Source organism: Neolamprologus brichardi, chromosome 11, assembly GCF_056152115.1.
Source record: "Neolamprologus brichardi isolate AB-2024 chromosome 11, ASM5615211v1, whole genome shotgun sequence".
NCBI classification, from domain to species: Eukaryota; Metazoa; Chordata; class Actinopteri; order Cichliformes; family Cichlidae; genus Neolamprologus; species Neolamprologus brichardi.
This window is the reverse complement of record NC_142114.1, coordinates 30,321,664-30,348,993: the sequence shown is the minus strand read 5'-3', so window position 1 is coordinate 30,348,993 and position 27,330 is coordinate 30,321,664. Positions and strand designations below refer to the sequence as shown.

At 43.5% G+C, this 27,330-nt stretch overlaps 1 protein-coding gene across 1 annotated transcript; it reads left to right on the top strand.

Annotated features, from left to right (window-relative positions):
- Positions 1-296: 296 nt before the first annotated feature.
- Positions 297-27,330, top strand: thbs3a (thrombospondin 3a). Its single transcript, XM_087848542.1, has 23 exons — positions 297-1,097; positions 5,109-5,315; positions 11,178-11,431; positions 12,038-12,140; positions 12,303-12,329; positions 12,421-12,503; positions 13,909-13,960; positions 14,044-14,192; positions 14,612-14,749; positions 15,342-15,416; positions 16,051-16,203; positions 17,015-17,125; positions 17,247-17,354; positions 17,432-17,591; positions 17,811-17,929; positions 18,300-18,352; positions 19,415-19,596; positions 20,708-20,886; positions 21,150-21,198; positions 21,282-21,478; positions 21,651-21,823; positions 24,361-24,500; positions 26,057-27,330. The coding sequence occupies exons 1-23, from the start codon at positions 1,016-1,018 to the stop codon at positions 26,116-26,118; spliced, it is 2,856 nt and encodes a 951-aa protein (XP_087704668.1). The 5' UTR covers positions 297-1,015; the 3' UTR covers positions 26,119-27,330.

The window sequence follows — 27,330 nt, the reverse complement described above, 5'->3', positions numbered from 1 at the left end:
CTTGTGATTTGGCGCTGTATAAATAAAATTGAATTAAATTGCAAATCACTGCAGTATCAGGCTAATAAAATCCCGTTTGGACGCTGAAGTACAAACACGTGGGACGTATCGCACAGCATGCCGTGTGTGTTTTTTCAGCTAATTCCATTAGCCATCCAAAAGGATTCAACAGAGGTCCACTTCCTGAACTTCCGGACGTTTTTCTTCTAATTCTTCTTGTAAATTATTTTCTGAACTCACACCCGGGGGTGTCACAGTCTGGCCCTGGACCCTCAGCTGACCCCCTGCAGGACTTAATGAGGGTCCCAGAACACAAAGGCGGTACGGACAAGCTCCTGGGAGGCAGCTCCTGACCTCTGACACCTGACCTCTGACCTGCTGTGATGGATGGAGGAGTGATCTGTTTACTGCCGTCACAGCTGCAGCCATCAGGCACTAAACTGATTCTCGACCCCTTATTGGCTGTTATGTAATCTGATCCGAGCCGCTTCTCTGTTAACCAAAAAAGTGAAGCGCAGATGTTTCACTTCAAGAAAAGAAAACTTTAACCTATGAAAAAACTTTCCTTCTCTGTTTTTACTTTGTTGTTGTTTTTAAAGTTGAATTAATTTGATTTTCTTTTATTGTTGTTGTTGCTCTCGGGTCGCGCGCACGACTTGAGCGCGCGCCAGCAGCAGTTTCCAGCTGTGCTCGTGAACCCGCCCGTCAGTTGCTCGGTTTGTCCTGCGGTGCTTCGGCTCTTCTCTCTGCTCCTCACCGCTCACCGCTGCTGTTCGTCGGTGTGGACACCGCCTGCTCTCTCGGTCCTCTTGCTCCTTCCTCCTGGCTGAAACTGCCCCTGCTCCCCTCTCCGTCCTCCAGCTTCTCCGACCTTCTTTGGAGAGCTCCTCGGGTTCTCCTTCGGTTCCCGGCTGACAGCTCCCCCAAGTCCAGCATCGCGTTGGACCTGCACGGGTTTCTGTACCTCCCGGATCTCCGGTTTCAAGCTTCCAGAGCCGGTTCTTTGAGGTCCAGCATGGGTTGGTGTGTCCCGGTTCTGCTGTCACTCATCGGCGCTCAGCTCGCCGCGGGAGTCCCGGACGGACCGGACGTCCAAGGTCAGAGAACCGAACCAACCTGCAGCTGATGCTGTAACTGAAACCGAGTAAAACGGGATGGGAGTAGTTTTAGTAGTAGTAGTTCCTCGAGTACTGCACTGAAGTACTTTACTACACTTCATAGTGACACATTAACTATAGCTGCTGATTTTATTAACTCCAAGCACGTTACTAATATTGTTTCAACGCTACACGTCACCAGTTTTCATATTACAGTTTTAGCAAACTTAGCAAATACATTGAAAAACTGCTGTTTAATAAATGGTGTTTATTAATGTTAATGCCGGGTTTGTGTTACTAATATTGCACCACCAGCTTTCAGGTTATGAGTTCATAGCAAATAAATCATTACTGATACTGTTTTAGTGTTGGTCTTAAGATTTTATGGAAAAAAGGTAAATGTGTTTTACTTTTATATTAAATGTATTAATAAGCTTTTCATTATTACACCTTCTAACCAGGTGGTGTAAAATCTCCCTTTTCTGTTCTTAAACCTATTAAAAGCTAATCTATACTCGTGAATTACTCAAATTAAAATGTTTTATTTCTTTAATAAAAGTTCTTGAGACTGTATCAGATATCAGTCGATCACCTGAAGTCAGACATTTTAGTAAGGCAGTGATAAAAGGTGATTATGGATATTTTAGTTTGGATTTCCAGTCCCGGAGACAGAGTGAGATGGTCTAAAACATCCCGAGGACGCGTTCGGCTCAGGATGCTGTTTCTGTGAAACAAAGCGTGCTGCTGAGGAAGTTTGAACAGCAGGTGGAAGCTGACGAAGGTTTCACCTCAGGCCATGATGGAGCGTTTAAAGTTATCTGATAATAACATCAGTGCCTGCTAAGTCTGCTGAGTGCGTTATTAGTCCGTTAATGTAATAAATAGTGATGCAGCCAGCTGGCAAAGGGAGCTAGCTAGCACTAGCTGATAACTGAATGTGGTCGTTTCTAAGTCACTAACACTGAACCTTTAAAATGTGGAGTCCAAACCCAGTGGATGATGTCATGGCAGCTATGTCCATCTTCTACATACAGTCTGTGGTCTTAGAGATCCAGATTTTTAATCATACCGAACTTTCCAAAGTCCTTTTTGGAATAAACATTAAAAAACACAAAAGGTGTCCATGTTGCACGTGCTGTGTAATCCACAGTGACAGCAGCTGCTGCTCACCAATGAATGTTACACAGCAGCTGCATATTGGGGTGAATTGTAATGATTTTATGTTTTTGTGAGGACAGATTCACTCAGACTAAAGAGAAACACAGACAGAGACACCAAATCAAAACCGAGCAGAGAGTTCAGGACTGAGGTGCGGACCTCTGCTGACTCTGGGCTGAGACCATCTTCACAATAAAGAGGAACAGATGTTATAGATCAGCAGGATCACTGCTCATATTTTCAAGTGTTTAAAACAATCTGATGAGAAGAAAGCTTCCTCAGTGTGTCAGCGCTTTCTTCCACTTTGGGATTGTTTATAGTAACTTTCTGGGTTTCCAACAACATTTTTTTTTATCTTTTCAATTTTATCTTCTGGAAAACAGCTGCAAGAGATTTGGACCAAAAGCCAGGACTTGAAAGGGGTTCCCTGCTAAGGATTCATTTTCTGTGACGTAAGCCGAGTGCAGACAGAGATCATTTTCATCTTTAAATCTTTCATTTTATTAACAAATACTTTATTACCATGAAAACATGGAAAACAGGGTTTTGGAGGCGAGGCAGAGATTCTGTTGCTTTTAAGAAACGACCAACAAACGATCAAAAAGAAACTGTACTCAGTCAAGTCTGAGAAAAGGTGTTTAAAGTTTGCAGCAGTGACTTTATTTAGGACCAAGTGTGCAGACTGAAAGGTGGGCGTGGCCACTGTGGGGTCGCCTGCTGGTTTCACGACTCTTCTGCGTTTTAAAGCCTCTGCACTGGGATCAGTTTGTGTCTGCGTGATGCTCTGACCTGTTACTGTGTGTAAATTGAGCTTAAACTGGTTCAGATGTTTATGGTCTGAACGCCGTCCTGCAGGCTGCATGGAGCCGACTCCTCTTTCTGCGGTGGTTCAGGTGCTACACTCGTCTCCAGTTTGAAGATTGTTGGGGTTTGTTTTAAAACATCAGGACTCATCTGTTGTTATTGGACTAAGACTGGCTGGTGTGAGGGTGGAGGGGCAGCAGGATGGAGCAGCAGGATTATCAGCTGTCTGTTGTTCTTCCTCTGTGGTGTTTGTGTTCGGCAGATGGACTGATCAGAAGCTTCCCGAGTCGAGCTCACCAGCGTAGCTTAGTTTCACAATAAAAACCTGGAAGCTGCACAGTGAAGTTCGCTGCGTCGGTTCATGTATCAGCAGGTGAAGTGAGTCACTGCTTTCAGCACCTCGCACACTGCTCTGCTCTGTGCGCTGATTAGTGTCAATCAAGGCAAGCCGGCCCTCGCCCTGATTGATCTCTATCTCGCCTTCTGTCATCAGACCGTAACTGCTTGAAAGAGCCGTTCTGCTGAGCAGCTTCACTTCTGTGTTCCTGCATTGGTGGTTTTGTGTGCAGCTCGCTCAGGGTAGAGATTTCTTAGGTACTCCTGAACCACGCCTAGTCTGTGTAAGGATACGGGTTAACTTAACTTCTGTATTTTTATTTGTCTCGAAAGAGCATTCATGGAGCGCAGGTTCCATTTATCTTAGATCAGGCGAGGTTTTTTCTTTGAGTCAAGTATTAACGAATATTCTTGCATCCTTTGCGATGTTCAGACCCCCAGAGGAATCTCGTCTATTTGCCTCGGTGACATTAAACCGCAGCAGCCGCTCTGACTCATGTGATCCTCGCCCAGAATTTTCTGGTGTGTTTGAAGTCATCACTGTTAAATCCACAGTGGGAGGAGCAACAATTAGAGACACGCAGTGAGAACAGGAGGGGCGATGTAAACCACCTTCATGCATCTGTACAAACAGCTGAGGTGCAGAAATGCATCTGTTGTCTCGTTTTGCAGTCGGAGTGATTGCATGAAGCTTCAGATGTTAAAAAGGAAGCTTTAACTCTCGACCTCAGTATTGTTGTGACTCGCAGTGTAATTTAAACGTGCAAAGGTCACAAGGAAGTCAGATATTAGCTGTTAGATGCTCAGATCCTCGTATGATTCTAATAAAAAAATGAAGAAGAAACCAGTAAAGATGGTCTTTAAGGAAAGTGGGGGAGACGGTGGGTCTCCTACATCTTTCTAAATGATTTCCATTTATCCATCAGTTACGTCTGCTTTATTCTGAAGAGCGTCCTGAGGGCAGGAGCTGATCCCAGCTGGCTGGAGAGAGAGGCGGCGTGTACCTTGGACAGCTCAGCAGGCGATCACAGAGTTTATGGTTTTTAGTGTTGAACTTTCAGCCTCAGCATCAATCGTTTCGAGGCCGTATCTGTTTCTACGTCACGACAGAAAGTCTTAAAATATGCTGCCAGGCTTTGGCATCGACCTGACGCCGCCCCGCACTTAAAAGTGAGCTGATTGTATGTAACGGTTCTGAAACTGAGACCAAACCAAACGAGTTTCATGTTGTCGATGGTCAAAACAAAAGAGACTTGCCAAACATCTGCCCTGGTGTTGAACGCAATAAAAAGAAAAAAGTTCTATTTGACGACTTTCTCAACAAATTGAAAACATCTGGAAATGAGCGAATTCCCTCATCGCTTTATTTCTTAGTTTTGATGCCTGTTATAGCCAGATGTTTTTATTGTCTCATTCTTTACTTATGGTTGTTGTTGTTACATTTCTGTGACATGTGGATTAATTAGTAGTGACGAGAAAGTAAAACATCTTTGCTAAGATAATCAGTGCAGAGATATCTCTGCGATCACACGGTGGCTCTTTGTCCACAGCTGTCACTACAACATGGTTTCTAATTTCCAGTTTGGCCGTTGATTGGCTGTTTGGGGCAGGGGTTCGATTCCTGTGTGAGTCCTTGTGTGTCAGATGTGTCTCCAGTTCAGCTTTTTTCTCTTTGAGGTTTCTGAGCTAATGACTCTCTTTCCTGCTCCTCAGTGATCGACGTGTTGGGTCTGCAGGACTCGAAGCAGAGCGTCGCAGCGGTGGAGAAGCTGTCTGGTGGTCTGAGCGCGCTCAGTGACATCTATGTGGTGTCCACGTTCAGGCTGCCAGCAAAGCTCGGAGGAGTTCTGCTGGGCATCTACAGCAAGCAGGACAACAGGAAGTACCTGGAGGTCGCCATCATGGGGAAGATCAACAAAGGTTGGTGGACGTGTAGCAGCTCACCCTCATCTGACTCCAGCTCTGATCCAAACACCATCCAAATCCTCTTTATTTTAAACTCTGCTGGAAATCTTAAACTTTCCACAGATCCCAAAAGTGTCAGGATGGATTTTGTTGAAATGAAACAGCAGAGCTGTAAAAGCTTTCCATGAAAGCACGAAGCTGCGGTTCGAATACTTCACTGAGAGTCAAGTCAAGTCATCTTTATTTATATAGCACATTTAAAAGACATCAAGTGTCGGCCAAAGTGCTCAACAGAGGGATAATATAATAAAAGAATTAAAATAGAGAGAAAACATTAAAAAAAAGAATTGTAAGACATGTAATATCAAAGAGATCCGAAAGCCTTGGAAAATAAGTAGGTCTTGAGATTTGATTTAAAGACTTCCAAGGATGAAGAGAATTTTATGAAGGGGGGGGAGACTATTCCAGAGTCTCGGGGCGGCAATGGAGAAAGCCCTGTCACCTCTAGATTTGAGCTGGGAGCTGATAACAGCATCTGACTGGAGGAGCGCAGAGATCGAGTGGGTCGGTGCAGGCTAAGAAGATCTGAAATGTAACCTGGAGCCAAACCATGGAGGGCTTTAAAAACAAATAATGAAATCTTAAAATCGATTCTATGTTTAACTGGTAGCCAATGTAGAGATGCGAGTACCGGGGTGATATTCTCTCTCTTTCTAGTGCCCGTCAGGAGCCTCGCGGCTGCATTTTGAACAAGTTGCAGGCGTGACAGGCTTGAGTGACAGATGCCTAAATAGAGAGAGTTACAATAGTCAAGACGTGACGATATGAAAGCATGGATAACAGTTTCCAGGTCTTTAGATGACAGGATATTTTTGAGTTTAGAAACGCTCCTGAGTTGGAAAAAACTGCCACGAACAACTGAATTTATTTGCTCGTCCAGCTTGAGAGTGGAATCAAAAATGAAACCAAGATTTTTTACATGGGGATGTACATTAGCTGATAGTGGGCCCAGATTGTTTCTTATGAGACTAACAGAGTCCTGCTTACCGAAGATTATAATGTCGGTTTTGTCATGATTTAGTTTGAGAAGGTTCAGAGACATCCAGCAATGTATGTCGTTAAGACACTCTGAGGCTTTCTGCAGCGTATCAGCGCCTGGTTTTAGAGAAAGGTAGAACTGTGTGGAGAGGAAACACCTCCCCAAGAGGGTCGACGTAGCAGGTTCAGGACAAGGAGAGAAAGGAAGGAAATGTGGCATCTTTAGTTTAGCAGCTGGTCCACAGTGTTTCTGTGACATCTGACATTTTACCTTTGAACCCACGGGACCCTGGAGAGTAACACAGCATACCGTGGAGCAGTAAGGAGGTTCCACAGATCACTGAGGAGACTCTGTGGGGTTCTTCAGGAGGTCTGATGGTCCCTGCAAAGGTTTTAGTTGTTGTTGAAGATGTTTCGTTAAAATCATTCAGCCGATGATGATAAAGTAGAAACCATTATGACAGGCTTGTTAGAGTTATTCACACCGTTTCCACCAATCATCCTGCACACCCCACTCACCAGAGAGACGCTGAACCATCTGGGGACAAAAGCAGTCTTTAATATCCCACAGGTTAAACTACACTTTTATTTCCTCTACTTCAGGGTGGGGGACTCCAGGCCTCGGGGGCCGGTTGCCTGCAGGTTTTAGATGTGTCCTTGATCCAACACAGCTGATTTAAAGGCTAAATGACCTCCTCAAAGGCTGTATCCCAATTCAGGGTCTGCAGCCTTAAAGTACGCAGCCTCAACGATCCTCAAGGGCCGCGTACTTAAAGACCGCTAAGGCCGGAAGTGCGAGGCTTGTGAAATGGGACGGTCTAGCCTCCTTTGCACTGCCCAGGTTGCCTAGCAACCATGATACTAACAGCTGGAAACGTTTCATACAGCTTTGTTTGACAGAAATGAAGGAGAACATCTTTTGTTCATCTGTTTGTTTGTTTCTACATGAGCTTTGATCATTCTCTGATTAAGCTCAGCTATTGAACGGCGTATATTTTAAAGTAAAGGCTTTAAAACCAAGTTAGTACAAACGTCACTAATGTCACATGACTTTGCCGACATGTGGCCAACAGGAATGTTTTAATGTTCTTCATTATTAAACATTTGCACATAAATAAGTGACATAATATTCAGTACTTACTTAAGTTTACTCTTCGGTCGCCCCTCATTCGCCGTTTTTTTCGGCAAAATTATCCACACCCACCGCCGCGCTATGCATTCTGGGATATGTTGGGCCACGAAGTCTACACCGCCACGTCCTTAAAATTCAGGGAAATGAAGGACGCATTTGAGGGCCGCATTTCGAGCAGCCTTCGAATTGGGACAGCCTTCGTCGCGTCGCTGTGACGTAATCGGCCTTAAAATGCGGCCTTTAAGGCTGCAGACCCTGAATTGGGATACAGCCAACATGTCTTGAAGTCCTCCGGAGGCCTGGTAGTGAACTAATCATGTAATTCAGGTGTGTTGGCAGCTGCAGGACACCGGCTCTTGAGGCCTGGAGTTGCCCAGAGTCAGACTCTCTGACCTAAACAGCTCATCAGTTTGAGCTCTTAGAGTTTTCCATCACACTCGTTTGTTCATTTGTTTCTTCCACAGCATGTCTTTATCCTGTCTTCCTTCTCTCACCCCAACCAATCACAGCAGATGGCCCCGCCCCTCCCTGAGCCTGGTTCTGCCGGAGGTTTCTTCCTGTTAAAAGGGAGTTTTTTCTTCCCACTGTCGCCAAAGTGCTGCTCATAGGGGGTCATATGATTGTTGGGTTTTCTCTGTATGTATTATTGTAGGGTCTACTGTACAATATAAAGCACCTTGAGGCGACTGTTGTGATCTGGCGCTGTGTAAATAAAATTGAATTGAATGTATTGAAATTTCTGGTTCTGCACAGGCCGCACATGGGCTGTAAAGATGCAGACACTAAGATGTGACGTTTCCACTGAGTGACACATTGAACCTGCAGACTCCACGCACGTCTGCGACATCAAACACAGCTGAAGATCTGTGGAAACTCTGAGTCCTGCAGAGCTGAGACGGTGGCTGATTACAGAGCTGGTAATCACGCAGAGCTCAGTGATGTTTAATGAAGCTGAAACTGAACACTGCGCTCTGATGGTTCAGCTTTGAATGACGTGGCTCTGTGGTGGCCGGCGCAGTCTGCTCTGATAAGCTGGTCTCCGCCGGGCCGGCACAGGAATCTGGTTCTGTTGTCGTTTTATAATCTTCTTCATCCTGATAATGACAGACTTCAGCCTGCAGCTGCTCTAACTACATGATTGCTGTAATCAGACTCCACGTTTCATAAACTACTCTGTGTTTGTGTTTTGGCTTAGGCCGACCTTTGACCTCGTGATTTAGCTGTCTCAAAATGCTTTCGTCTGAATATGATCCACACAAATTTTGCAGAGAGCCTCCTCGCCTTGAAATTAGGCCAATAATGGGACTATTTCCAGTAGCGGATGAATCTGCACTGGGTTCTCTGGTGACAGTAATTTATGCTGAACTGAGCGCAGCTCTGTGGGACAGAGGAATAAGATGTAACTATAACTTTGATCTTTACGCCACCACAGTTATTGTATCCTGGTAGTTTTATTTTCTTGGTGCTTCTCATGTTTTCTCCTTCTTCCTGCTGCTGCGAGCTGCCAGCCGTCTGCTCCCTCAGACTGTTTATTCTTTTTAATTTTTCCGTTACGCTTCTTCCATTTTCTCATCCACAGAGGCCACGAAACCGTTGCCCTGATCGCCTACAAAACACTTTCAAACAAAAGCATTTAGAAATTAGAGCATGGGCAGTTCCTGTCTTTATGAGTGAGCTGTGGATGATTTCCTCCTGCTGACCCTCATAAATAACTTTCTTATTTGTATCTTAGTTACACTTTCTGTGTAGAAGACAGACAGGAGTTAAAAACTGGATTAATATTTGTTCAGTACTGCAGTCTAATATCGATGAGCTCTATTTTTCTTTGATCAACATCTCTCAGGTTTGTTCTCATCTGCAGAGCTGTCCTCTTTAACCTCCTGAGACCAAAACTCTTCCACGGCAGCATTTTTAATTTCTCTTTGATATTTGGGCTGATTGGAACCTGATGAATGTAAAAACAAAGAATTACCAGATTTTTTTTTTTACCTTATTAAGAGCCACATATGAGGATATTCATTTAAAATATTTGATAGAACAGTAGCAGTATAATGTCCTCGTAAGTGGATATCAGGCCCTTGTAGAGCAAAATTGAGTATTTTGGTCTAAATAACCCAAAATGTGACGTCAACATATGTGGACGGCAGGAGGTTAAAGCTTATACTATTTCTAAATCCCGTTGGAATTGCAGCCACATAAGCTAGCGCAATAATTTATTTAATTTTTTTTTGCATATGAAACCGGAGGAGTGTACTTAAGCACCACGCATTCAGCTTGTCTCAGGTAGCAGTTTCCTTCCAGAAATGTCTTTTTTCAAAAATCCAAACATAAAACTGTTCAAAAAGAGTTATAAAAATATGATCTTCTCGAACTATAAAGAAAAGGAAAATATTGAAATTAAGTGAATGTCTCTATTTAAAAAAAAAAACAAAAAAACCCAAAACAACTCATGATGTGATATTATAGTATATCAGAAATCTGTTCACTGTTTTTATTACAAATTATATCAGTAAGGAAGCTGACTAAATATTAACTGATAATTTATGGCAAAGGGGTGGGATTAAATAAGTGTTTACTTCTTCCCTTTCAACGTGTAAATTAATAATTTTTTTTGTATGTAATTTGTACAGTATTTTTTTTCTTTCTTATTTTCTTTTCTAAATGTACTTGTATATTGTTCACATGTTGAAATAAATTACCAATCAATCAATCAATCAAAATCGCGTAAAAAGCGCTGGCAACAACAAAAACATTAACTCTTCAACCGTTCACAGCACTTCCTACGTTGGAATAAACGTCAGCGCAAACTATCGCACGTCCGCTCTTACTTGCCAAAACTGGAAGTGATGTCATTTTTGCAGGAAATGTAGTTTTTCCCTACGGGGCCTTTCGAAGGTTTGCTGGTGTTTGTTTGTGTCATGTTTGCCTGTCTGTGTTATTTTGTGGGAGGCTCAGGACTTAAACTGCACTGTTGTTGGAAATAGTTGATTTTGATGCTTTTTTTTTTTGCAAAATGTTCACAAATAATTTATTTTCATTTTTCCTGCAGTTTATAAAAATTGGTGCATCTCAAAAATGTACCTATAAAGACACCCAAAATAAATTTCCAGTGTTGGGAAAATATTTCATGCAACTAAATATAAACCTAGTTTATTGCACTTTGTTTTGCAATTTATGTAGTTACTATGGACTTAATGCATACATATTATTAACATCTGGGATATTATGGCTGTATTGACATATAGAAACTTAAAATGCTGCCACAAACGGCACTACGACAGGTAATATATTCAGATAAGTTCTGGCCGACTTGGTTCTCTGAGATGTGACAGAAAATGCTGCTTAACACTAAACCTTCATGATACTTCTGTATCATTATTGTGTCTAATTGTAGGTGTTGTTGCAATGACTTAATACTGCCACTGTTAGATCAAACTGCAAACTACAAGGTGGTCATGTATAATCTTTAACCAGCGGTCATCTTAATATAAACCCTATAAAAACTGAGCTATGCTTTATTTGTAAGTCTATAAAATACCTGAGAACAGTGCCGTGTTTGTGATCATGATGCTTTTAAACCAAACGTCAAACTGTTTTTTTCTCCTCTTCTTCTACTCCATCTATTTCTGCTTCAACTACGACTTCTCTCTCCTCTCCTTTCTTTTACTATCTTTTGTTCTACTGTCCATGTTCTTCTGGTTCTTCAGTCCTGGTTCGTTACGTCAAAGCTGACGGGAAGGTCCACACAGTGAACATGCAGAACGCTAACCTGGCTGATGGACGGACTCACTCCATCATCCTGAGAGTCGGTGGCCTGCAGCGTAACAACATCAACATGGAGCTGTATGTTGACTGCCGACTGGCTGACTCCAGCCAGGGCCTGCCGCCGCTGGTTCCCCTGCCCAGAGAGGTGGAGATGGTGGAGATCAGACACGGGCAGAAGACTTACGCCCGACTCCAGGTTGGAGCAGCAGAAAATTAGCGATCTTTTTAATGATTAAGGAAATATTACGAGTGTTTTTGAAATAGAAGGATGTGTCAGGGGTAACTGCTGGTTGGACTAAACTGGATTTTTGAAGACATTGCTTCAGGCTGTGGAAATACAGATGAGACTTTTACTGTGAAGTAGAAGAACAGGGTTTAAATTACCTGACGAGCAGCCAGTTTGCTGAAAAAGCAGGAGGTAATTATTTGTGAAAGAGGGGGTGAAAAATGAGTCGCATAAACTCTGGATTAAAATCACTAAGTGGGGCAGGTAATATTAAAATCACTCCACCTCTCTCAGAGAAATAAATCCCATCTGAAAGGGCCTTTGTGCATGAGCCAGCACGGGGACGAGCACAGAGGAGAGTGAATAAAGCAGTGATGGGCAGTGGAACATTCGTCAGTGTCTGCACTTCACATGAGGAAAAAACTCAATTAAAGGGCATGCTAATTACAGCCCTCTGCCAGTTTAACTGCGTCTGAGCTTCAAAGTGAGAGTGAGGAACACATTTTGATAAATGAAGGGAACGGTTCCCTCACAGTTCTTGCTCTGTTCCACACTTTCTCTCCTTCTTTGTTTCAGGGGGCTTTGGTGTCCCTCGTGATGGCTTTAGGGGGCAGCGTTGCTAAAGCTGGATCTCTGACTGACTGCCCGTTCCAAGGAGACTCGTCATCCTATAACTCAGGTCAGCTCACTGGGATCTCACTCAGTGTGGCTCTCTGCACTCAGACCTTCAGAGAGAGCTGGTTTCTCCTGCAGCTTTACACTCCAGCTGATCATTTTCTAACTGTAATCAGATATACCCTGTGTGATATTAATAAACAGGGATGAATTTTTTCTCTTCCAGTGAGCGGCGAGGTGAACTCCATCCTGGGTGAGATTTGCTTTTTTTATGCAAATAATCAAAACCAATGATCACATTTGAGCTGATTTCTGATCACTGACTATAATACGTCTCCTGTCAGGTGACCACACCAAGGCTCTGATTGGCCAGCTCATTATCTTTAATCAGATCCTGGGAGAGCTGCGACAGGACATCAGAGAACAGGTGAGGCAGACAGACAGGTGAGAAAAAGTCTTCTGTTGGTAGACTTTCATGTTTCAGGGAGTACATCCATCCATCCATCCGTCCATCCATCCAACCATCTGTCCATCCATCCAACCATCTGTCCATCCATCCAACCATCTGTCCGTCCATCCATCCAACCATCTGTCCATCCATCCATCCATCCAACCATCTGTCCATCCATCCATCCATCCATCCATCTGTCCATCCATCCAACCATCTGTCCATCCATCCATCCAACCATCTGTCCATCCATCCAACCATCTGTCCATCCATCCATCCATCCAACCATCTGTCCGTCCATCCATCCAACCATCTGTCCATCCATCCATCCAACCATCTGTCCATCCATCCAACCATCTGTCCATCCATCCAACCATCTGTCCGTCCATCCATCCAACCATCTGTCCATCCATCCATCCAACCATCCGTCCATCCATCCATCCATCCATCCAACCATCTGTCCATCCATCCATCCAACCATCTGTCCATCAATCCATCCATCCATCCATCCAACCATCTGTCCATCCATCCATCCAACCATCTGTCCATCCATCCAACCATCTGTCCATCCATCCATCCATCTGTCCATCCATCCAACCATCTGTCCATCCATCCATCCATCCAACTATCTGTCCGTCCATCCATCCATCCATCCATCCATCTGTCCATCCATCCGACCATCCGTCCATCCATCCATCCAACCATCTGTCCATCCATCCAACCATCTGTCCATCCATCCATCCATCTGTCCATCCATCCAACCATCTGTCCATCCATCCATCCATCCATCCAACCATCTGTCCATCCATCCATCCAACCATCTGTCCATCAATCCATCCATCCATCCATCCAACCATCTGTCCATCCATCCATCCAACCATCCATCCATCCATCCATCCATCTGTCCATCCATCCAACCATCTGTCCATCCATCCATCCAACCATCTGTCCATCCATCTGTCCATCCATCCAACCATCTGTCCATCCATCCATCCATCCGTCCGTCCGTCCGTCCGTCCGTCCGTCCGTCCATCCATCCGTCCATCCATCCTTACATCCATGATCAACTAATTTATCCCATGCCCAGCCAGTCACAGTGGATTAAAACAATGTCAAATAACAAACTAAAAACTTGCAATACAACCAAATTTCCACTGTGTGACATATCCCTGATCTCAGTTTGCAGTCACTACCCAGAGCTCATAACCACAGTTGAGGGTTGGGACGTAGCTCAACCAGTAAACTGAGGACTTTTCTTTTATGCTCAGCTCTCAGTTCACCAAGAGTGAGATGTATAAATTTAAATACACACAAACACAGTGAGGTAAAGGGAGAGAAGTGGCGTAACCTGAAAAGCTTATTGCTGTGTTGTCATGGTCCGCAGGTGAAGGAGATGTCTCTGATCAGGAACACCATCCTGGAGTGTCAGGTTTGCGGTGAGTTGGCGGTGCTCTTTGTCCTCCTCGTAGTTTGAGTTTGAAATGCGAGGAAGCGCTGACTCTCAGCGTTTCTGTCGCAGGTTTCCATGAGCCTCGTTCCCGCTGCTTTCCTAACCCGTGTCACAAAGGCGTGTCCTGCATGGAGAGTCTGCACTACCCTGGATACACCTGTGGTCCCTGTCCACCTGGAACCACTGGCAATGGGACGCACTGCAGGGACATTGATGAGGTAACAATACAACTACACTTCAACAGACAACAATGCCAGTACTGCACATTGGGGGTGTGCTCGGCTTATTTCCAGCTCTGTGTTTTTATTCTCAGACCGTACTGTTTTAACTCCTCCTTCTTTGAATCAGCTCTTTTCTGATTGGCTGCCCTTCACAAACAGCAGGCAGGTGGTTGAAGCGGGCCATAGATGACCATATTAGGGATATCCTCACTTACTGACATCATACAGATGTAGGAGTAGAAAAAATGAATCCTTGGCTTTTGGCTTTCGCATAAACTGACCTCATTATTTAAACATTGATCACTGGAATAGTACACACATAATACGGAAAAGACGGAAAAGAAGAAGCTGTCACTTTAGAATAAGCACAACAACACACGGTATATGTTTGTAAAGCCAGATCTTCTCTCTCTTAGTGCGAGGTGCAGCCATGTTTCTCTCCCCAAGCCTGTGTGAACACAGCTGGGGGGTTCAGCTGTCAGCCATGTCCTCCAGGCCTGTGGGGGGCGCCACTGTCGGGAACTGGACTGGACTACGCTAAGACGCACAAACAGGTCAGGCAATAGACTGCACTTATTTTTAATTTTCCACTGGCACTCAGTTTAACACACACACACACACACACACACACACACACACACACACACACACAAAGGTGTGCTTGTTTTCTCTCTTTCACTGTACCTTTATGGGTGGATACAGTTTTGTGTCAGCATGTCTGCCGTATCCAGACTTCACACTGTTTTACAGCCCGAGCGCTGGATGTGTTTATTCTGGAAAACTGTGTTTATAGAAGGTAAATGCAGCTGGAAACAATTAAAAATAACTTTTGGAGAAAATAATAAACGGAAACAATAGAAAAAAATAGAACGTTTGAGTACATATGGCAAAATTCACTGTAAATGACTACTGTGTGCGCTACTGATACATATATATCTATATATATGTATCACATATTTATATAGTTTTTTAAACTTGTTTTTAACAAGTACATCAGGTGTCCCTGTAAATGAGCCCCGACAGTGAGCAGCACTCTGGGCGTACTTCACATGAGTGGAAAAACAGTTCGCCCTGTGCTTTTCCTGCTATGATGAGCCAATGTGTCTGCAGAGAAAAGTGTTCTGAAAACCTGAATCTGTTTCTCAGGACTGTGTGGACATTGATGAATGTGTTGATCTACCTGACGCCTGCGTGCCAAACTCTGTGTGCGTCAACACTGTGGTGAGTTCACATCTCTGTTCTCTTCACACAGATAAAAATTCCTGTGCTGTCTTTGCCGAGAACATAAATTTACCTGCACGTTGTTCTCTTCAGCCCCTTTTCCATTAGTACCTATTTGGATGGACTTGCCACAGTTTTCCATAGTCATAGTACCTGGTACCAGGTAATAAATTAGTACCTGCTCAACCGGGGTTCCAAGTGATCCGAGCAGGTAAAAGGTGACATCATCAGACTGTGTGCAATTGGCTGCTTAGTGGCGTCACTCGATGAGTTATGAGAGCATCTCGTTCAGGAAAATCAAAACCGTCATTTTTGAAACCCGATGAGAGAAGCAGCTACAGAAACAATGCCGTGCCGTTGACGAAAAGCCGCAGACCGAGCAGCAGGTATATTGTTAACTGGATGTTGCGTGCTAATTTTGTCACGGGATGCTCTGCCATGTTGCTATGACGATGACCACACACATCAGGTGGTACTCGATTGTAATGGAAAACCAGTCGATCCGAGTCGAGCAGTGGCAAGCCGTGGCGACTCGATCCGAGTAGCTACTACTGGAAAAGGGGCTTTAGCTGACAAACAGCACCCTCTGGTGGATATCCAGCTGTAACTCTGCTACGTTTCTCTCTCTCCTCAGGGCTCGTACAAATGTGGAGGCTGTAAACCTGGTTTTCTCGGTAACCAAACATCAGGATGCTTCCCTAGGAAGTCCTGTGCTGCACTGACCTTTAACCCCTGTGACATCAACGCCCACTGTGCCATGGAGAGGAACGGAGAGGTTGCCTGCAGGGTGAGGACATCAGACCTGATTGTTTCGAGTTTATGTAACTGTCATGTAACGATCCATGTTTCCACATAAATTACCTTTATGAACATGATGTTCCTCAGAGAAGCAATGACACCAAACCTAAAAAACTTCCAAACAGTTGACTACATCTGCATTGTTTACTACTAACTGTCCTCACAATTCACAGCTCACTGAGCTCAGCTCAATGTAAACTAATCCACACCGCCCTCTAGTGGCATTTTGGAGTAGTGCTTTATGAAAAGTGACCAGAAAAAATGAAAACCAACAAATATATACGTGACGTTTCTTTGGGTTTAGTGTTTTTAATTTGGTCAAACTTGTTCAATGGTGGATCTGTTTTTGATACTGTGTTTTCATACCGCTTCGTCTTAAATATTCCTCTGTCCAATACGACATAGATTACAAAATTATGGATATAACGAGTTAAAACAAAAGCAGTAAACCCACTCATGATTAGGGTTGAAAATAAAAACTAATGAAAAATGCAGAAGCGTTAATTAACCTTTTGATGTTGTTAAACAGAAAGAAAAGTTTCGGTTTTATGATACCACCAATAAGGTCGTATTGCCTCAAGTCTGTCCTGAGCTTTCACAATGTTCTCAACATTTAGACCATATAATCATCCTCCTGGTGCGCACGTTGTCAGTAAATGAGGCGATGGTTCATCTGAAGTTGGAAAAGGTCAAACAAACCATTAACGGCTAATAAAGTACGGTGGACGTACTTTATTAGTTTCATGTAAACAGACCAGAGAATCACCTGGATGATCCTTTTTTGTGACGTGTGTTTCCAGTGTAATGTGGGCTGGGCCGGCAACGGGAACACGTGCGGTATGGACACGGACATTGACGGGTATCCCGACCGCTCTCTGCCCTGCATGGACAACGACAAACACTGCAAACAGGTCAGATCACCTGTTGTTGATTGATAATAGGTCATTTGATTAATTTAGTAACTAAACTCTAAAAAGTAATTTGGACTGTGATGTATGTGTGTGTGTGTTACCTGCTGTCTTTGTCCACCAGGACAACTGTGTGTTCACACCAAACTCTGGCCAAGAGGACGCCGATAACGACGGGATTGGAGACCAGTGTGATGAGGACGCTGACGGGGATGGCATCAAAAACGTGGAGGTTAGAGACCGCGAATGCGTCTGTCAGTGGCTGTCGTGGCTGTGATGTGGTCATGTGACATGTCCTCTGGCCTTCAGGATAACTGTCGTTTGGTTCCCAACAAAGACCAGCAGAACTCGGACAGCGACTCATTCGGAGATGCCTGTGATAACTGTCCCAACGTCCCCAACAGCGACCAGAAAGACACAGACAACAATGGACAGGGAGACGCCTGCGACCAGGATATCGACGGAGACGGTTAGAAACCGCCATCAGACCTCTCAGGAGACACGTGACTCTATATTGCCCTCTAGAGACAAAGAACAGGAACTACAGGAGCTGTGAAGCAAATTAAGCTCTAGAAGTTTGTCTTTAAGGCTGTTTATTTACAAAAACATGCAAACTGGTGAAGCCACAGTGCTGCATGAATGTCATTTATAACCATTAAACAAGACTGGTGAATGGCTTTGTGTCCAGGTATTCCCAACGTTCTGGATAACTGTCCAAAGGTACCGAACCCGATGCAGACAGACAGAGACAGAGATGGAGTCGGAGACGCCTGCGACAGCTGTCCTGAGCTCAGCAACCCAATGCAGGTACAAACACTCAGGCCCTGTGGCACGCTACGTTTTATTGGACATAAATAATCACACATGGAATTTAAATTTGTTTTAATAAAAATAGCAAACAAAAAACACTAAATGTTAATTTGTATTTGCGTGTTGCATCTTTGTTGTTGTTGTGACTTCTTTAGTTGTGAGAAAGTCAAAAGAATTAAAAGGTCACACCAACAACTCACAACTGAGGCGGCTGCTCGATGTAAAAACAGCATTTCTGTGTGTTTCAGCAGTAAACAGAGACAGTGTAACACGGTGTGCACAAATAACTCAGCACCAATTGTTTTGTGTTTGTAACTAGCAATAGCAGAAAGGTCAGAGGTTACAGTCTGTCTTCTTTCTTCTTCAGACTGATGTAGACAACGACCTGGTCGGAGACGTTTGCGACACCAACCTGGACACGTATGTTTGGAAAACACACACACACACAACCCTGTTCAGCTATCCTAGTGAGGACCTTCATTGACATAATGGTTTCCCTAGCCCCTTACCTTAGCCCAAACCATTAAAAATGAATGCCTAACCCTTACTCTAAACCTAACCATAACCTAATTGCAACCCTGACACTAAAACCTCATTTTGAGCCTCAAAAACGCCTTCAAACTTGTGAGGACCGGTGAGTGTGTCCTCACAAGTGACTGTTGGTTCTCACAAGTATGGTAGAATGCAGATTTCAGTCCTCACAAAGATAGCTAGACAGGAACACACACACACACACACACACACACACACACACAGATCTATTTTTTGATGCCATAAAACATTTAAAAATGCAATGAAAATTAAAAAATGATGTAAAACTTGTTTTCTAGTTGCAGTTGAGTTTTCATGGGATTCATTCAATGTTATTTTATTTATACAGCACGAAATCACAACAACAGTCGCCTCAAGGCGCTTTATATTGTACAGTAGATCGTACAATAATAGGTACAGAGAAAAGCCCAACAATCATATGACCCCCTATGAGCAGCACTTTGGCGACAGTGGGAAGGAAAAACTCCCTTTTAACAGGAAGAAACCTCCAGCAGAACCAGGCTCAGGGAGGGGCGGGGCCATCTGCTCAGGGAGGGGGCTTTATATTGTAAGGTAAATGAAATTGGGAATAAATGGGATTACTTTGGATCTAAATTACACTGTAGATTAAAAAATGAAAATGTCTTTGTTTGAAGTGATTTCATTTTTATTTTCAATTAGTTTCAATTACTGTCAAACAGGCTGTTTCTGATAAATGTGAGTATGTTTTATTAACATACATTTAAGGGTAGGAATACTGTATATCAGTCTTATGTCTTATGACAGCCTCGAGCTACAAGCCAGCTGTGTCACTAAAATTGGCCACACCTCTAATTAGAAGAAAATATTGAAGTCTATGGAGACTGACTCACTTTCATAGCCAGGCATCAGTGGGCATACAGTTCCTGCTCATTAAAGGGAGAAACAAGGTCACTTATTTAACATCTGTAGGGACGGCGACGGTCACCAGGACAGCAGAGACAACTGTCCAGACATCCCCAACAGCTCCCAGCTGGACTCTGATAACGACGGCCTGGGAGATGACTGCGACCACGACGATGACAACGACGGCATCCTCGATGACTACGACAACTGCAGACTGATCGTTAACCCCAATCAGAAAGACTCAGATGGTAACAATCATATAAAAGCCCACAAAGGCTAAACAGCCAGAACCTGCTGCTGTGTATCATTCATTTATTATTTTTTAAAGAACAGAAAATTAGACTCGGGTTAGTTAACACAATTAACCTCTCGAACTTTACATTTTCTGTGTGATTATTACTTTTATATTCTTACTGAATAGTTTATTATAAAATGTATACTTTTAGTTTCAAAGGATTTTAACATCCTGGTTACATATCGGTGTAGGAATGTCTGCATTCAGATGTGATAAATGCATCAGGGAACTTGGGCCACAAGTCTTTTGTTGGAGCTACATTCATGTTATTTTGTACGGAGCCCCGCAGGGGACATGGGAGAAAAAAAAAATTAAGACGGACTTTTGCGAGATCTCGCAAAACAAACTCAGGATCTCGCAAAACAAACTCAGGATCTCGCAAAACAAACTCGGGATCTTGCAAAACAAATTCGGGATCTCGCAAAACAAACTCAGGATCTCACAAAACTTTTGCAAGATCTCGCAAAAGTTGAATTCCAACAATGGCGGCAGCTACTTAGTTGTAATATTACTCTTTCTGGGTCACAAAATACACTTTTAAGATATTTTGAGGCGTGAATGTAGTTGTGTAAACGTCAGATATCTGCTCGGTTTACAAGACATCACATATTTGCAAAAGTGCTCCGACGTTTTCGGAGATCTAACACCCACCATCTCAAAGCTAACGGGAGGTCGAGACCTACTACAGCCGGGAGGAACACCGCTTTCCCGGCACATCGTGCCTCGACCTCCCGGTTGGCTTCAAGCTGGTGGCCTCCGAAGAATGCGGCTAAAACTTTTGCGAGATCCCGAGTTTGTTTTGCGAGATCTCGCAAAAGTCCGTCTTAATTTTTTTTCCTCCCATGTCCCCTGCGGGGCTCCGTAATTTTGTTGCATTTGCCATCAAAGTGTTTCTAATGTTGGTATTCAGTGAATTTTGAATGTACAGGTCAACAGTAGCAAAGCTGTGAATTGTGTTTTTCTGGCAGTAAATAGAACCGTGTCGTCTGCAAAGAGAAGTAACTTTATTCATAGAGATCCTGTGAAGGTCTAGATTTAAACCGCTCCATCGTGTCCGTCTGCAGTGAACGGTATCGGAGACGTCTGCGAGAACGACTTTGATAACGACGCTGTGATGGATTTGCTCGATGTGTGCCCGGAGAGTGCCGAGGTCACTCTGACAGACTTCAGAGCCTATCAGACTGTCATCCTGGACCCGGAGGGGGACGCACAGATTGACCCCAACTGGGTGGTGCTGAATCAGGTAACTTTGGTAGTCTTATGTGAATATGGCTGTTTATCAAGTACAACTGTTTCTCCACCTGTTCTTTACTAGAAAATGTGTATAATTGCTTGTCCATTGGTGTTAAACAGTCGGTAAAAGCATTAACAAGAAGATGTAACTGATACTAACGTTTGGGGGTGCCTATTTTGCTCATTTCCAGCACCAGCTGGTCTCTACTACCATATTTGTCTCAGGCTATAAACAATAACTGCCTGTGTGATCTCGATGCTCTCTTTCCTCAGGGTATGGAGATTGTCCAGACGATGAACAGCGATCCTGGTTTAGCCGTAGGTACGAGTTCCACTTCAAAGTGGAGAATTCACAGCTGTCCTCTGGTCCTCGAGCAGATCATCACCTCCTCCGTTTGTCTGCAGGCTACACGGCATTTAATGGCGTTGACTTCGAGGGAACGTTCCACGTCAACACGGTTACGGACGACGACTACGCTGGCTTCATCTTTGGCTACCAGGATTCATCCAGCTTCTATGTGGTGATGTGGAAACAGACAGAGCAGGCTTACTGGCAATCCATACCTTTCAGAGCCATGGCCCAGCCCGCACTGCAGCTCAAGGTTTCTACTCTCTTCTACTGTTCTTTAATGCACATTTAATCAGCAGAAACCAGTATTGCATCATGTGTTGGCAGGTTGTAATGCCTGCTGGTCATTCTTGAAGAGTTTAGTCGCCTCATTCAGGACGTTGCACCTCCTGAACTCCAAATTTCTCCCTGTGTTCATCCTGCAGGCGGTAAAGTCTCGGACCGGACCAGGTGAGTTCCTGAGGAATGCCTTGTGGCACACGGGAGATACAACTGGAGAGGTGAAGCTGCTCTGGAAGGACCCACGAAACACCGGCTGGATGGACAAAACGTCCTATCGCTGGCAGCTCAGCCACCGACCGCAGGTGGGATACATCAGGTGAGAGCAGAGGCAGACCCTCAGGGAGGTCTGACTGAAGTATCTTAAATACTGCAGAGTGACAGTATCCTGCACTCAGTGTTGGTCAAGTTACTTGAAAAAAGTAATCTGTAACTAATTACTGATTACCTCCCCCAAAAAGTAATCCCATTACTTTACTGATTACTTATTTTCAAAAGTAATTAATTACTTAGTTACTTTTTAACACACAATTTACAACCTGAATAGGTGATAAAGTGATAGATCTTTCAGCCCAATTCTACTTTTTCTGCATAATCATCATACAAAATGTAATCAAATGGAAAAGTCTCTTTTTAAAACTTGTTTTATTTGTTTTGATCTTTTAACTTTATGCATCAAGCAAAAATTTAATTATATGCAACATTCTCTGACTGGAAGAAATTTGTTTAATATTTAAACCTATTTTCTGCACATAAAATAAAATATTTTGTGTGTTTACACTCAGTCTTTCAAATAGATGCAAGTAAAACACAGCAGAAAATAAATAAAGTCAAAGGCTAGCGGTCCTGTTGCTCTATTTTCACCTGTAAAGCAGGAGTGGGGTAGGCGGAGGGTTACCCTGGTGCAGGTGTGCAGCGGTCAGTGGAAGAATCCGCGAGTTTCTCTGTGAGTTTCCCATTACGTCGTAGCTACTCGGTGCTAGTTTGGAAGTTTAGGGTTTTTTCGCTGTAAAAAGAAGTTTTCTTCCCACGCACAACGGACACTAATGTTTTTGTCACTTTTTATGGAATCAAACTCAAAATAAGGTCAGTACTTCCACGCTTTAAACGCTGCACGCTCATACTCTCTCTGCACTCGATATATGATCCATTGTTGATCTGCACACAGCTGTTGTCACGAACGTCGCACTCGCTTACGTCACTGTCATGAGACATTCTCGCAAAAAAAATCTGTTTTAGTAACGCAGTAACGCAGCGTTCCTACGGGAAAGTAACGGTAATCTAATTACCGTTTTTGCAATAGTAATCCCTTACTTTACTTGTTACTTGAAAAAAGTAATCAGATTACAGTAACGCGTTACAACGTCTGCCTGCACTACACTCTTATTTGGATGTACTCCATAGCACATGCAGAGTGCAGGACTGGAACTTGAGTACTATGTAGTACTCTCGCTCTGTGAGCCTGCAGTATATCTTCTGCTGTAGTAAAGATATCATGAATAACCTGTAGAACAAATACTGCAGTAGCCTAGATATACTCTGTTGTACTCACACCTTGCAGCTTTGTTAAAAGATCTTCAAAAATGTACTTTGTGCAGATACTACAGTAGTCTGTAACAGTGAGTACTCATTTGTTGTAGCACAAATAGTGCAGTATTATATATACTAAGTGCAGATACTGCAGTACTCTGTAGTACTGCCTCGGCCTGCAGCTGTGTCCCTCACGCTCATCTATTTTCTGTCTCTTTCTTTCTTTTCTCTTTACTGCATTCTTCACCCTCTGAAACTTCTTTGTGGCTTCGGGGCCCCCCGGTACTCCATTGTGCTCGTCTCCATGACGACCAAAGCCCTGGCAAGAATCCACCTCAGAGGCCATTGATATGCAGATCATACGGAGAGACAGCGACACACTGAAAAACTTTATCCCGTAAAACATCTACTGTACCCACTCGAAGTGCTAAATCAGGCGTTAATAAGACCTCGAGTCACGTTACTGAAAAGTGAGCCTGACGCAGATCGACTCAAAGTTACACTCTGTTTTATTTCTGTGATACTTTTGTATATATTAGATTGATATTAAATGTTACAGTGTTACAACGCTCACTGAAGGATAAATGATCGGATTCTGGTTCTTCCAGCGAGTGTCATGATTCTTAAAACTTTTACGTTTTTGGAAATGGCAGCAGATTTAAAAAAAAAGGTCTGGATTCACATTCTTCAGCCGGTCAGGAGGAGAAAGAGAAAAGCAAAGAAATAAAGGCAGAGAGGCAGGAGGAGGAGGAGGTTTTCAGAAAGTCTCTTCAGAGAGTCGTTAAAGAGAGAGAGTCCCAGGTTGTTCGCACTCTGTCGCTCCTCTTTGCATTTTTCAGTACTTTAGAGCTGCTGCTGAGACTTTCTGTGCAGTTTGAACACGTGACTGAAAATAAAGAGCAGAAATTTTAAGGTTTTACCTCCAATCGGTTCGCATCGTTTCATTAAAACTTAGCACGTCTGATGACGTTCAAAAAATGAGAAAAAAAACATTTACTTATTTATTACAGACATTATGGGAAAATTAGGTTTTCATCATACTTCAAACACTCTTCTAGGTATCCACGTAATTCCCAATCCGATCTATTATTTATCCCAAGTTGTTTCTAACAGGTTGGGTTTGGGTTCTGCCTCGGAGCGTTCCAGAGTTCATGTTTATCTTTAGGAAACTTCTATCTCCAAACGTCACAGCAGTTATCTTCTGGATTTACAATCCTTACCAATCGTTTACCCGAGAATCATTTATTTGCTAGGCTGATGCTAGTATTGATCCATAGGAATGATTGGCTTCTAACCTGGAGCATCGCCGTGTTCCTGTGGTTTTAGGGTAAAGCTGTTTGATGGCACACGCGTGGTGGCAGACTCTGGCGTTGTGGTCGACACCACCATGAGAGGAGGACGGCTCGGTGTCTTCTGCTTCTCCCAGGAAAACATCATCTGGTCCAACCTGCGCTACAGATGCAACGGTAGGACCGCCGACCCTGCTTGGCATTTTGTCGTTTTATTTGTTTCTGGGGAGTCCTGGAATAATTGATAAGCCTTTTACGGCGCTAAAATGTGTTGAAGTGGACGATTGTGTTACCAGTGACACCGATTCACCTTCAGACTTTTCAGTTTTTCCTGAACATACAAGAAGTTCTTAAAACAAGCCCATAAAATCCCAAAACTTAAATACTGATTTAAATACCACTGATCCAAGATCATCTTCTCGCATGGCTGGATGACTTCCTGGAAGCTCGGTTCTAACCACAAACATGCAAACACCAGCTTCTGTCCTGAAGGGATCCTAGCGTTGTTTCAAGGATCATCACTGCTGATGATGAGCTGGATCTGCAACTGCCACCAAGCAGTTTTCAGCTCAAGAGTCCACAGTTCCCAAGTACAGAGGCAACTTGTCAGGAACCTGGTGAGGACTGACCCAAGAGTTCGATCATTCATGGAAAATCTGTGAAATGTGAACATTTGTTATTTCCGTGCTGTTACACCAACTTAGTCTTTGCTCACCACTTGGAGCTGTTGTCCCATTTGGCTCGTTGTGACTTCATCCACAAAGTGAACACTTGTTAAAGGATCGCTGTTTTGACGCACAGGTCCAGCGCATATCACAGTTACACCAGTACAAGTGCAGTGCACCTCTGTACTGGCCCAGAGGAAGGAAGATGATCTTGAATGGGAGATTGGCTAATCTGTAGTGAGGCAGGCTTTTTAAAAGGCTGATGAATGTTGTCGTCACCCTGCACCCTGTCTACTGAAAATCTCAGTCACCTCGACCTCAAGGTCGGGGGTCAGGTTTTCTGAAAAGCTTGTAAATGTGATAATTGAGGAGGAACCAGAAATTTAGAAGCTTTTTTGAACTTTTAGAAATATTATTAATCTAAACAATCCTCCTGCTATTATTTTTACCCCTCGGCCGATAAAGGCTGATTGAATACTGTCAGCACTCCTTGGATCTACAGAAAGGGTGCACATCCTAGTTGGTAAATACGATAACTGGTGAACGAGTCAACGTAGGATTTTCAAATTGTTACCATGCATCTACTTTTCTGAAAGGTTTGTGAACACACTGATAACTCCATAAAGATGTCTTTAAGATTTTCAAACTGATGCCATAGTTTCATCTACAAGCAGGCTGAGGGGCAGCACTGGCTCAGAGATCCACGCTGACCCGCTCTAACCAGAACCTGAACCATGTGCAGTCCAGTTCTGCTCTGCTGAGCTCAGAGTCTGCAGAGCCCCCTGCAGTCCAAGATGGCGGAGCTGGTGTTTGTTCCTGAAATGAAATACTCAGAGGAAAGGCCCAAAATTATGTTGTTGCACAATTAGAAGCTCACATGCATTAATATTTAATAACCCATCGTCCTTCATATTCATTTTACCTCTCACGTCTGCAGAACTAAAGAAAATCCCAATAAGATCAGGGCTTAAAGACTTGTGTCCACTTTTCAGTCGGTATCTGCAGGAAGTACAACCTGCTGACTCTGACAACTGATGAACTTTCTGCTCATTTCCTTCTTTATTCCAGACACGGTGCCTGAAGACTTCCAGGCTCATCGTCAACAAGTTCTGATGCACATTCAGGTCTGAGAGCTGCAGACGGACTGTTAACACAACCCCACACACACCATTAAAACGAGCACACACACACAGCTTCTCTGAACCCACTTTAACTGTAGTCCGAATGCCAGCTGAGAAAGTCCAGTCTGAATGAGTGTGTTTATGTGTGTGTCGCGAATGAAGTGAAGGAGAGAAAGCAGCCAAAGAGCGAACAGTCTGGGGAAAGCACCTGAACGCATCATCGGGGTCCTTCTACGTGACGTTTGAGTGTCTCGGTTTATTTTTTTAATATAAACATGGAAACATACGACAGAAACTAAAGAGAAGAAGAATAGGTCGACGTTAACATTTAGTGTGTGATAGTAATGATATGTACCTTTTTTAATTGTCAGTGAGTTTATGTGACTGTAGGAGAAGCTGTGCGTCTCAGTCTGTCTCATTAATAACCGCGAGCTCGAACCAAAATGTGTCAGGATGCACTTTACGTACACGTGACATCATAAACCTTTGGAGGGTTTATCTTGAATTTCTTTGGAAACCAAAATCATAACTGACCCTAAAATCACATTAACGCCCTCACAGCGGTTCTAGGACGTTTCCATCTGCAGGTGAAGCGAAGTAAGAGTGAAGAACAGCAGCTTCACTCTGTGAATATTCCTGTTTCATTTTTCTCGTGAGCCTGCATCCTCGATCATCTCCAGTTTGCTGTGAAGCTCCAGCGAACGAAATAATCCGGATTTGCTTCTTTTATATCTGAACAGCGATGCAGCGTGAAAGCTGTCGCTTGTCGCTTCATCTCGATGACATGTTGTCACGCTCGCCTTTCAATCGTGTTCCCCCAGGCTCTCCTCTCTCTGCTTGTTACTGATCTGGGTTTATTTCACGTTCACGTTCATCACCGATGTTTAAATCAGACAAAGACGTATAAATCAGCATCCTGACAGCCAGAAACACACACACAGACTTCGTTTCCAAAACAGTGTGCGTCCTCTTAAACAAAGAAGAAGGAACAAAGATTTCTGAATTATTTTTGGACCTTTTTAAAAAATCAGATTGTGTCAGTTTGACTGAGCAGCAAACACAAACCTCTCGCGCTGAGACCTGATAAGCTAACGTTACAGAGAAGTCTTTGATTCAAACAAAAAGTGAAATGTATGTTTTGTGTTTCTTCAAATGTAATGTAATGTTTGTTGAAATAAACCCAACCATGACTTTTCCTACAATCCTGGTTTCATGTTTCAT

Excerpts from the sequence above, each read along its gene's own strand:
- thbs3a (XM_087848542.1), top strand. The coding sequence starts at position 1,016 with ATGGGTTGGTGTGTCCCGGTTCTGCTGTCACTCATCGGCGCTCAGCTC. Across the intron at positions 21,199-21,281 it reads CGATCCTGGTTTAGCCGTAG|GCTACACGGCATTTAATGGC; the intron begins GTACGAGTTCCA and ends GTTTGTCTGCAG. Across the intron at positions 24,501-26,056 it reads CCTGCGCTACAGATGCAACG|ACACGGTGCCTGAAGACTTC; the intron begins GTAGGACCGCCG and ends TCTTTATTCCAG.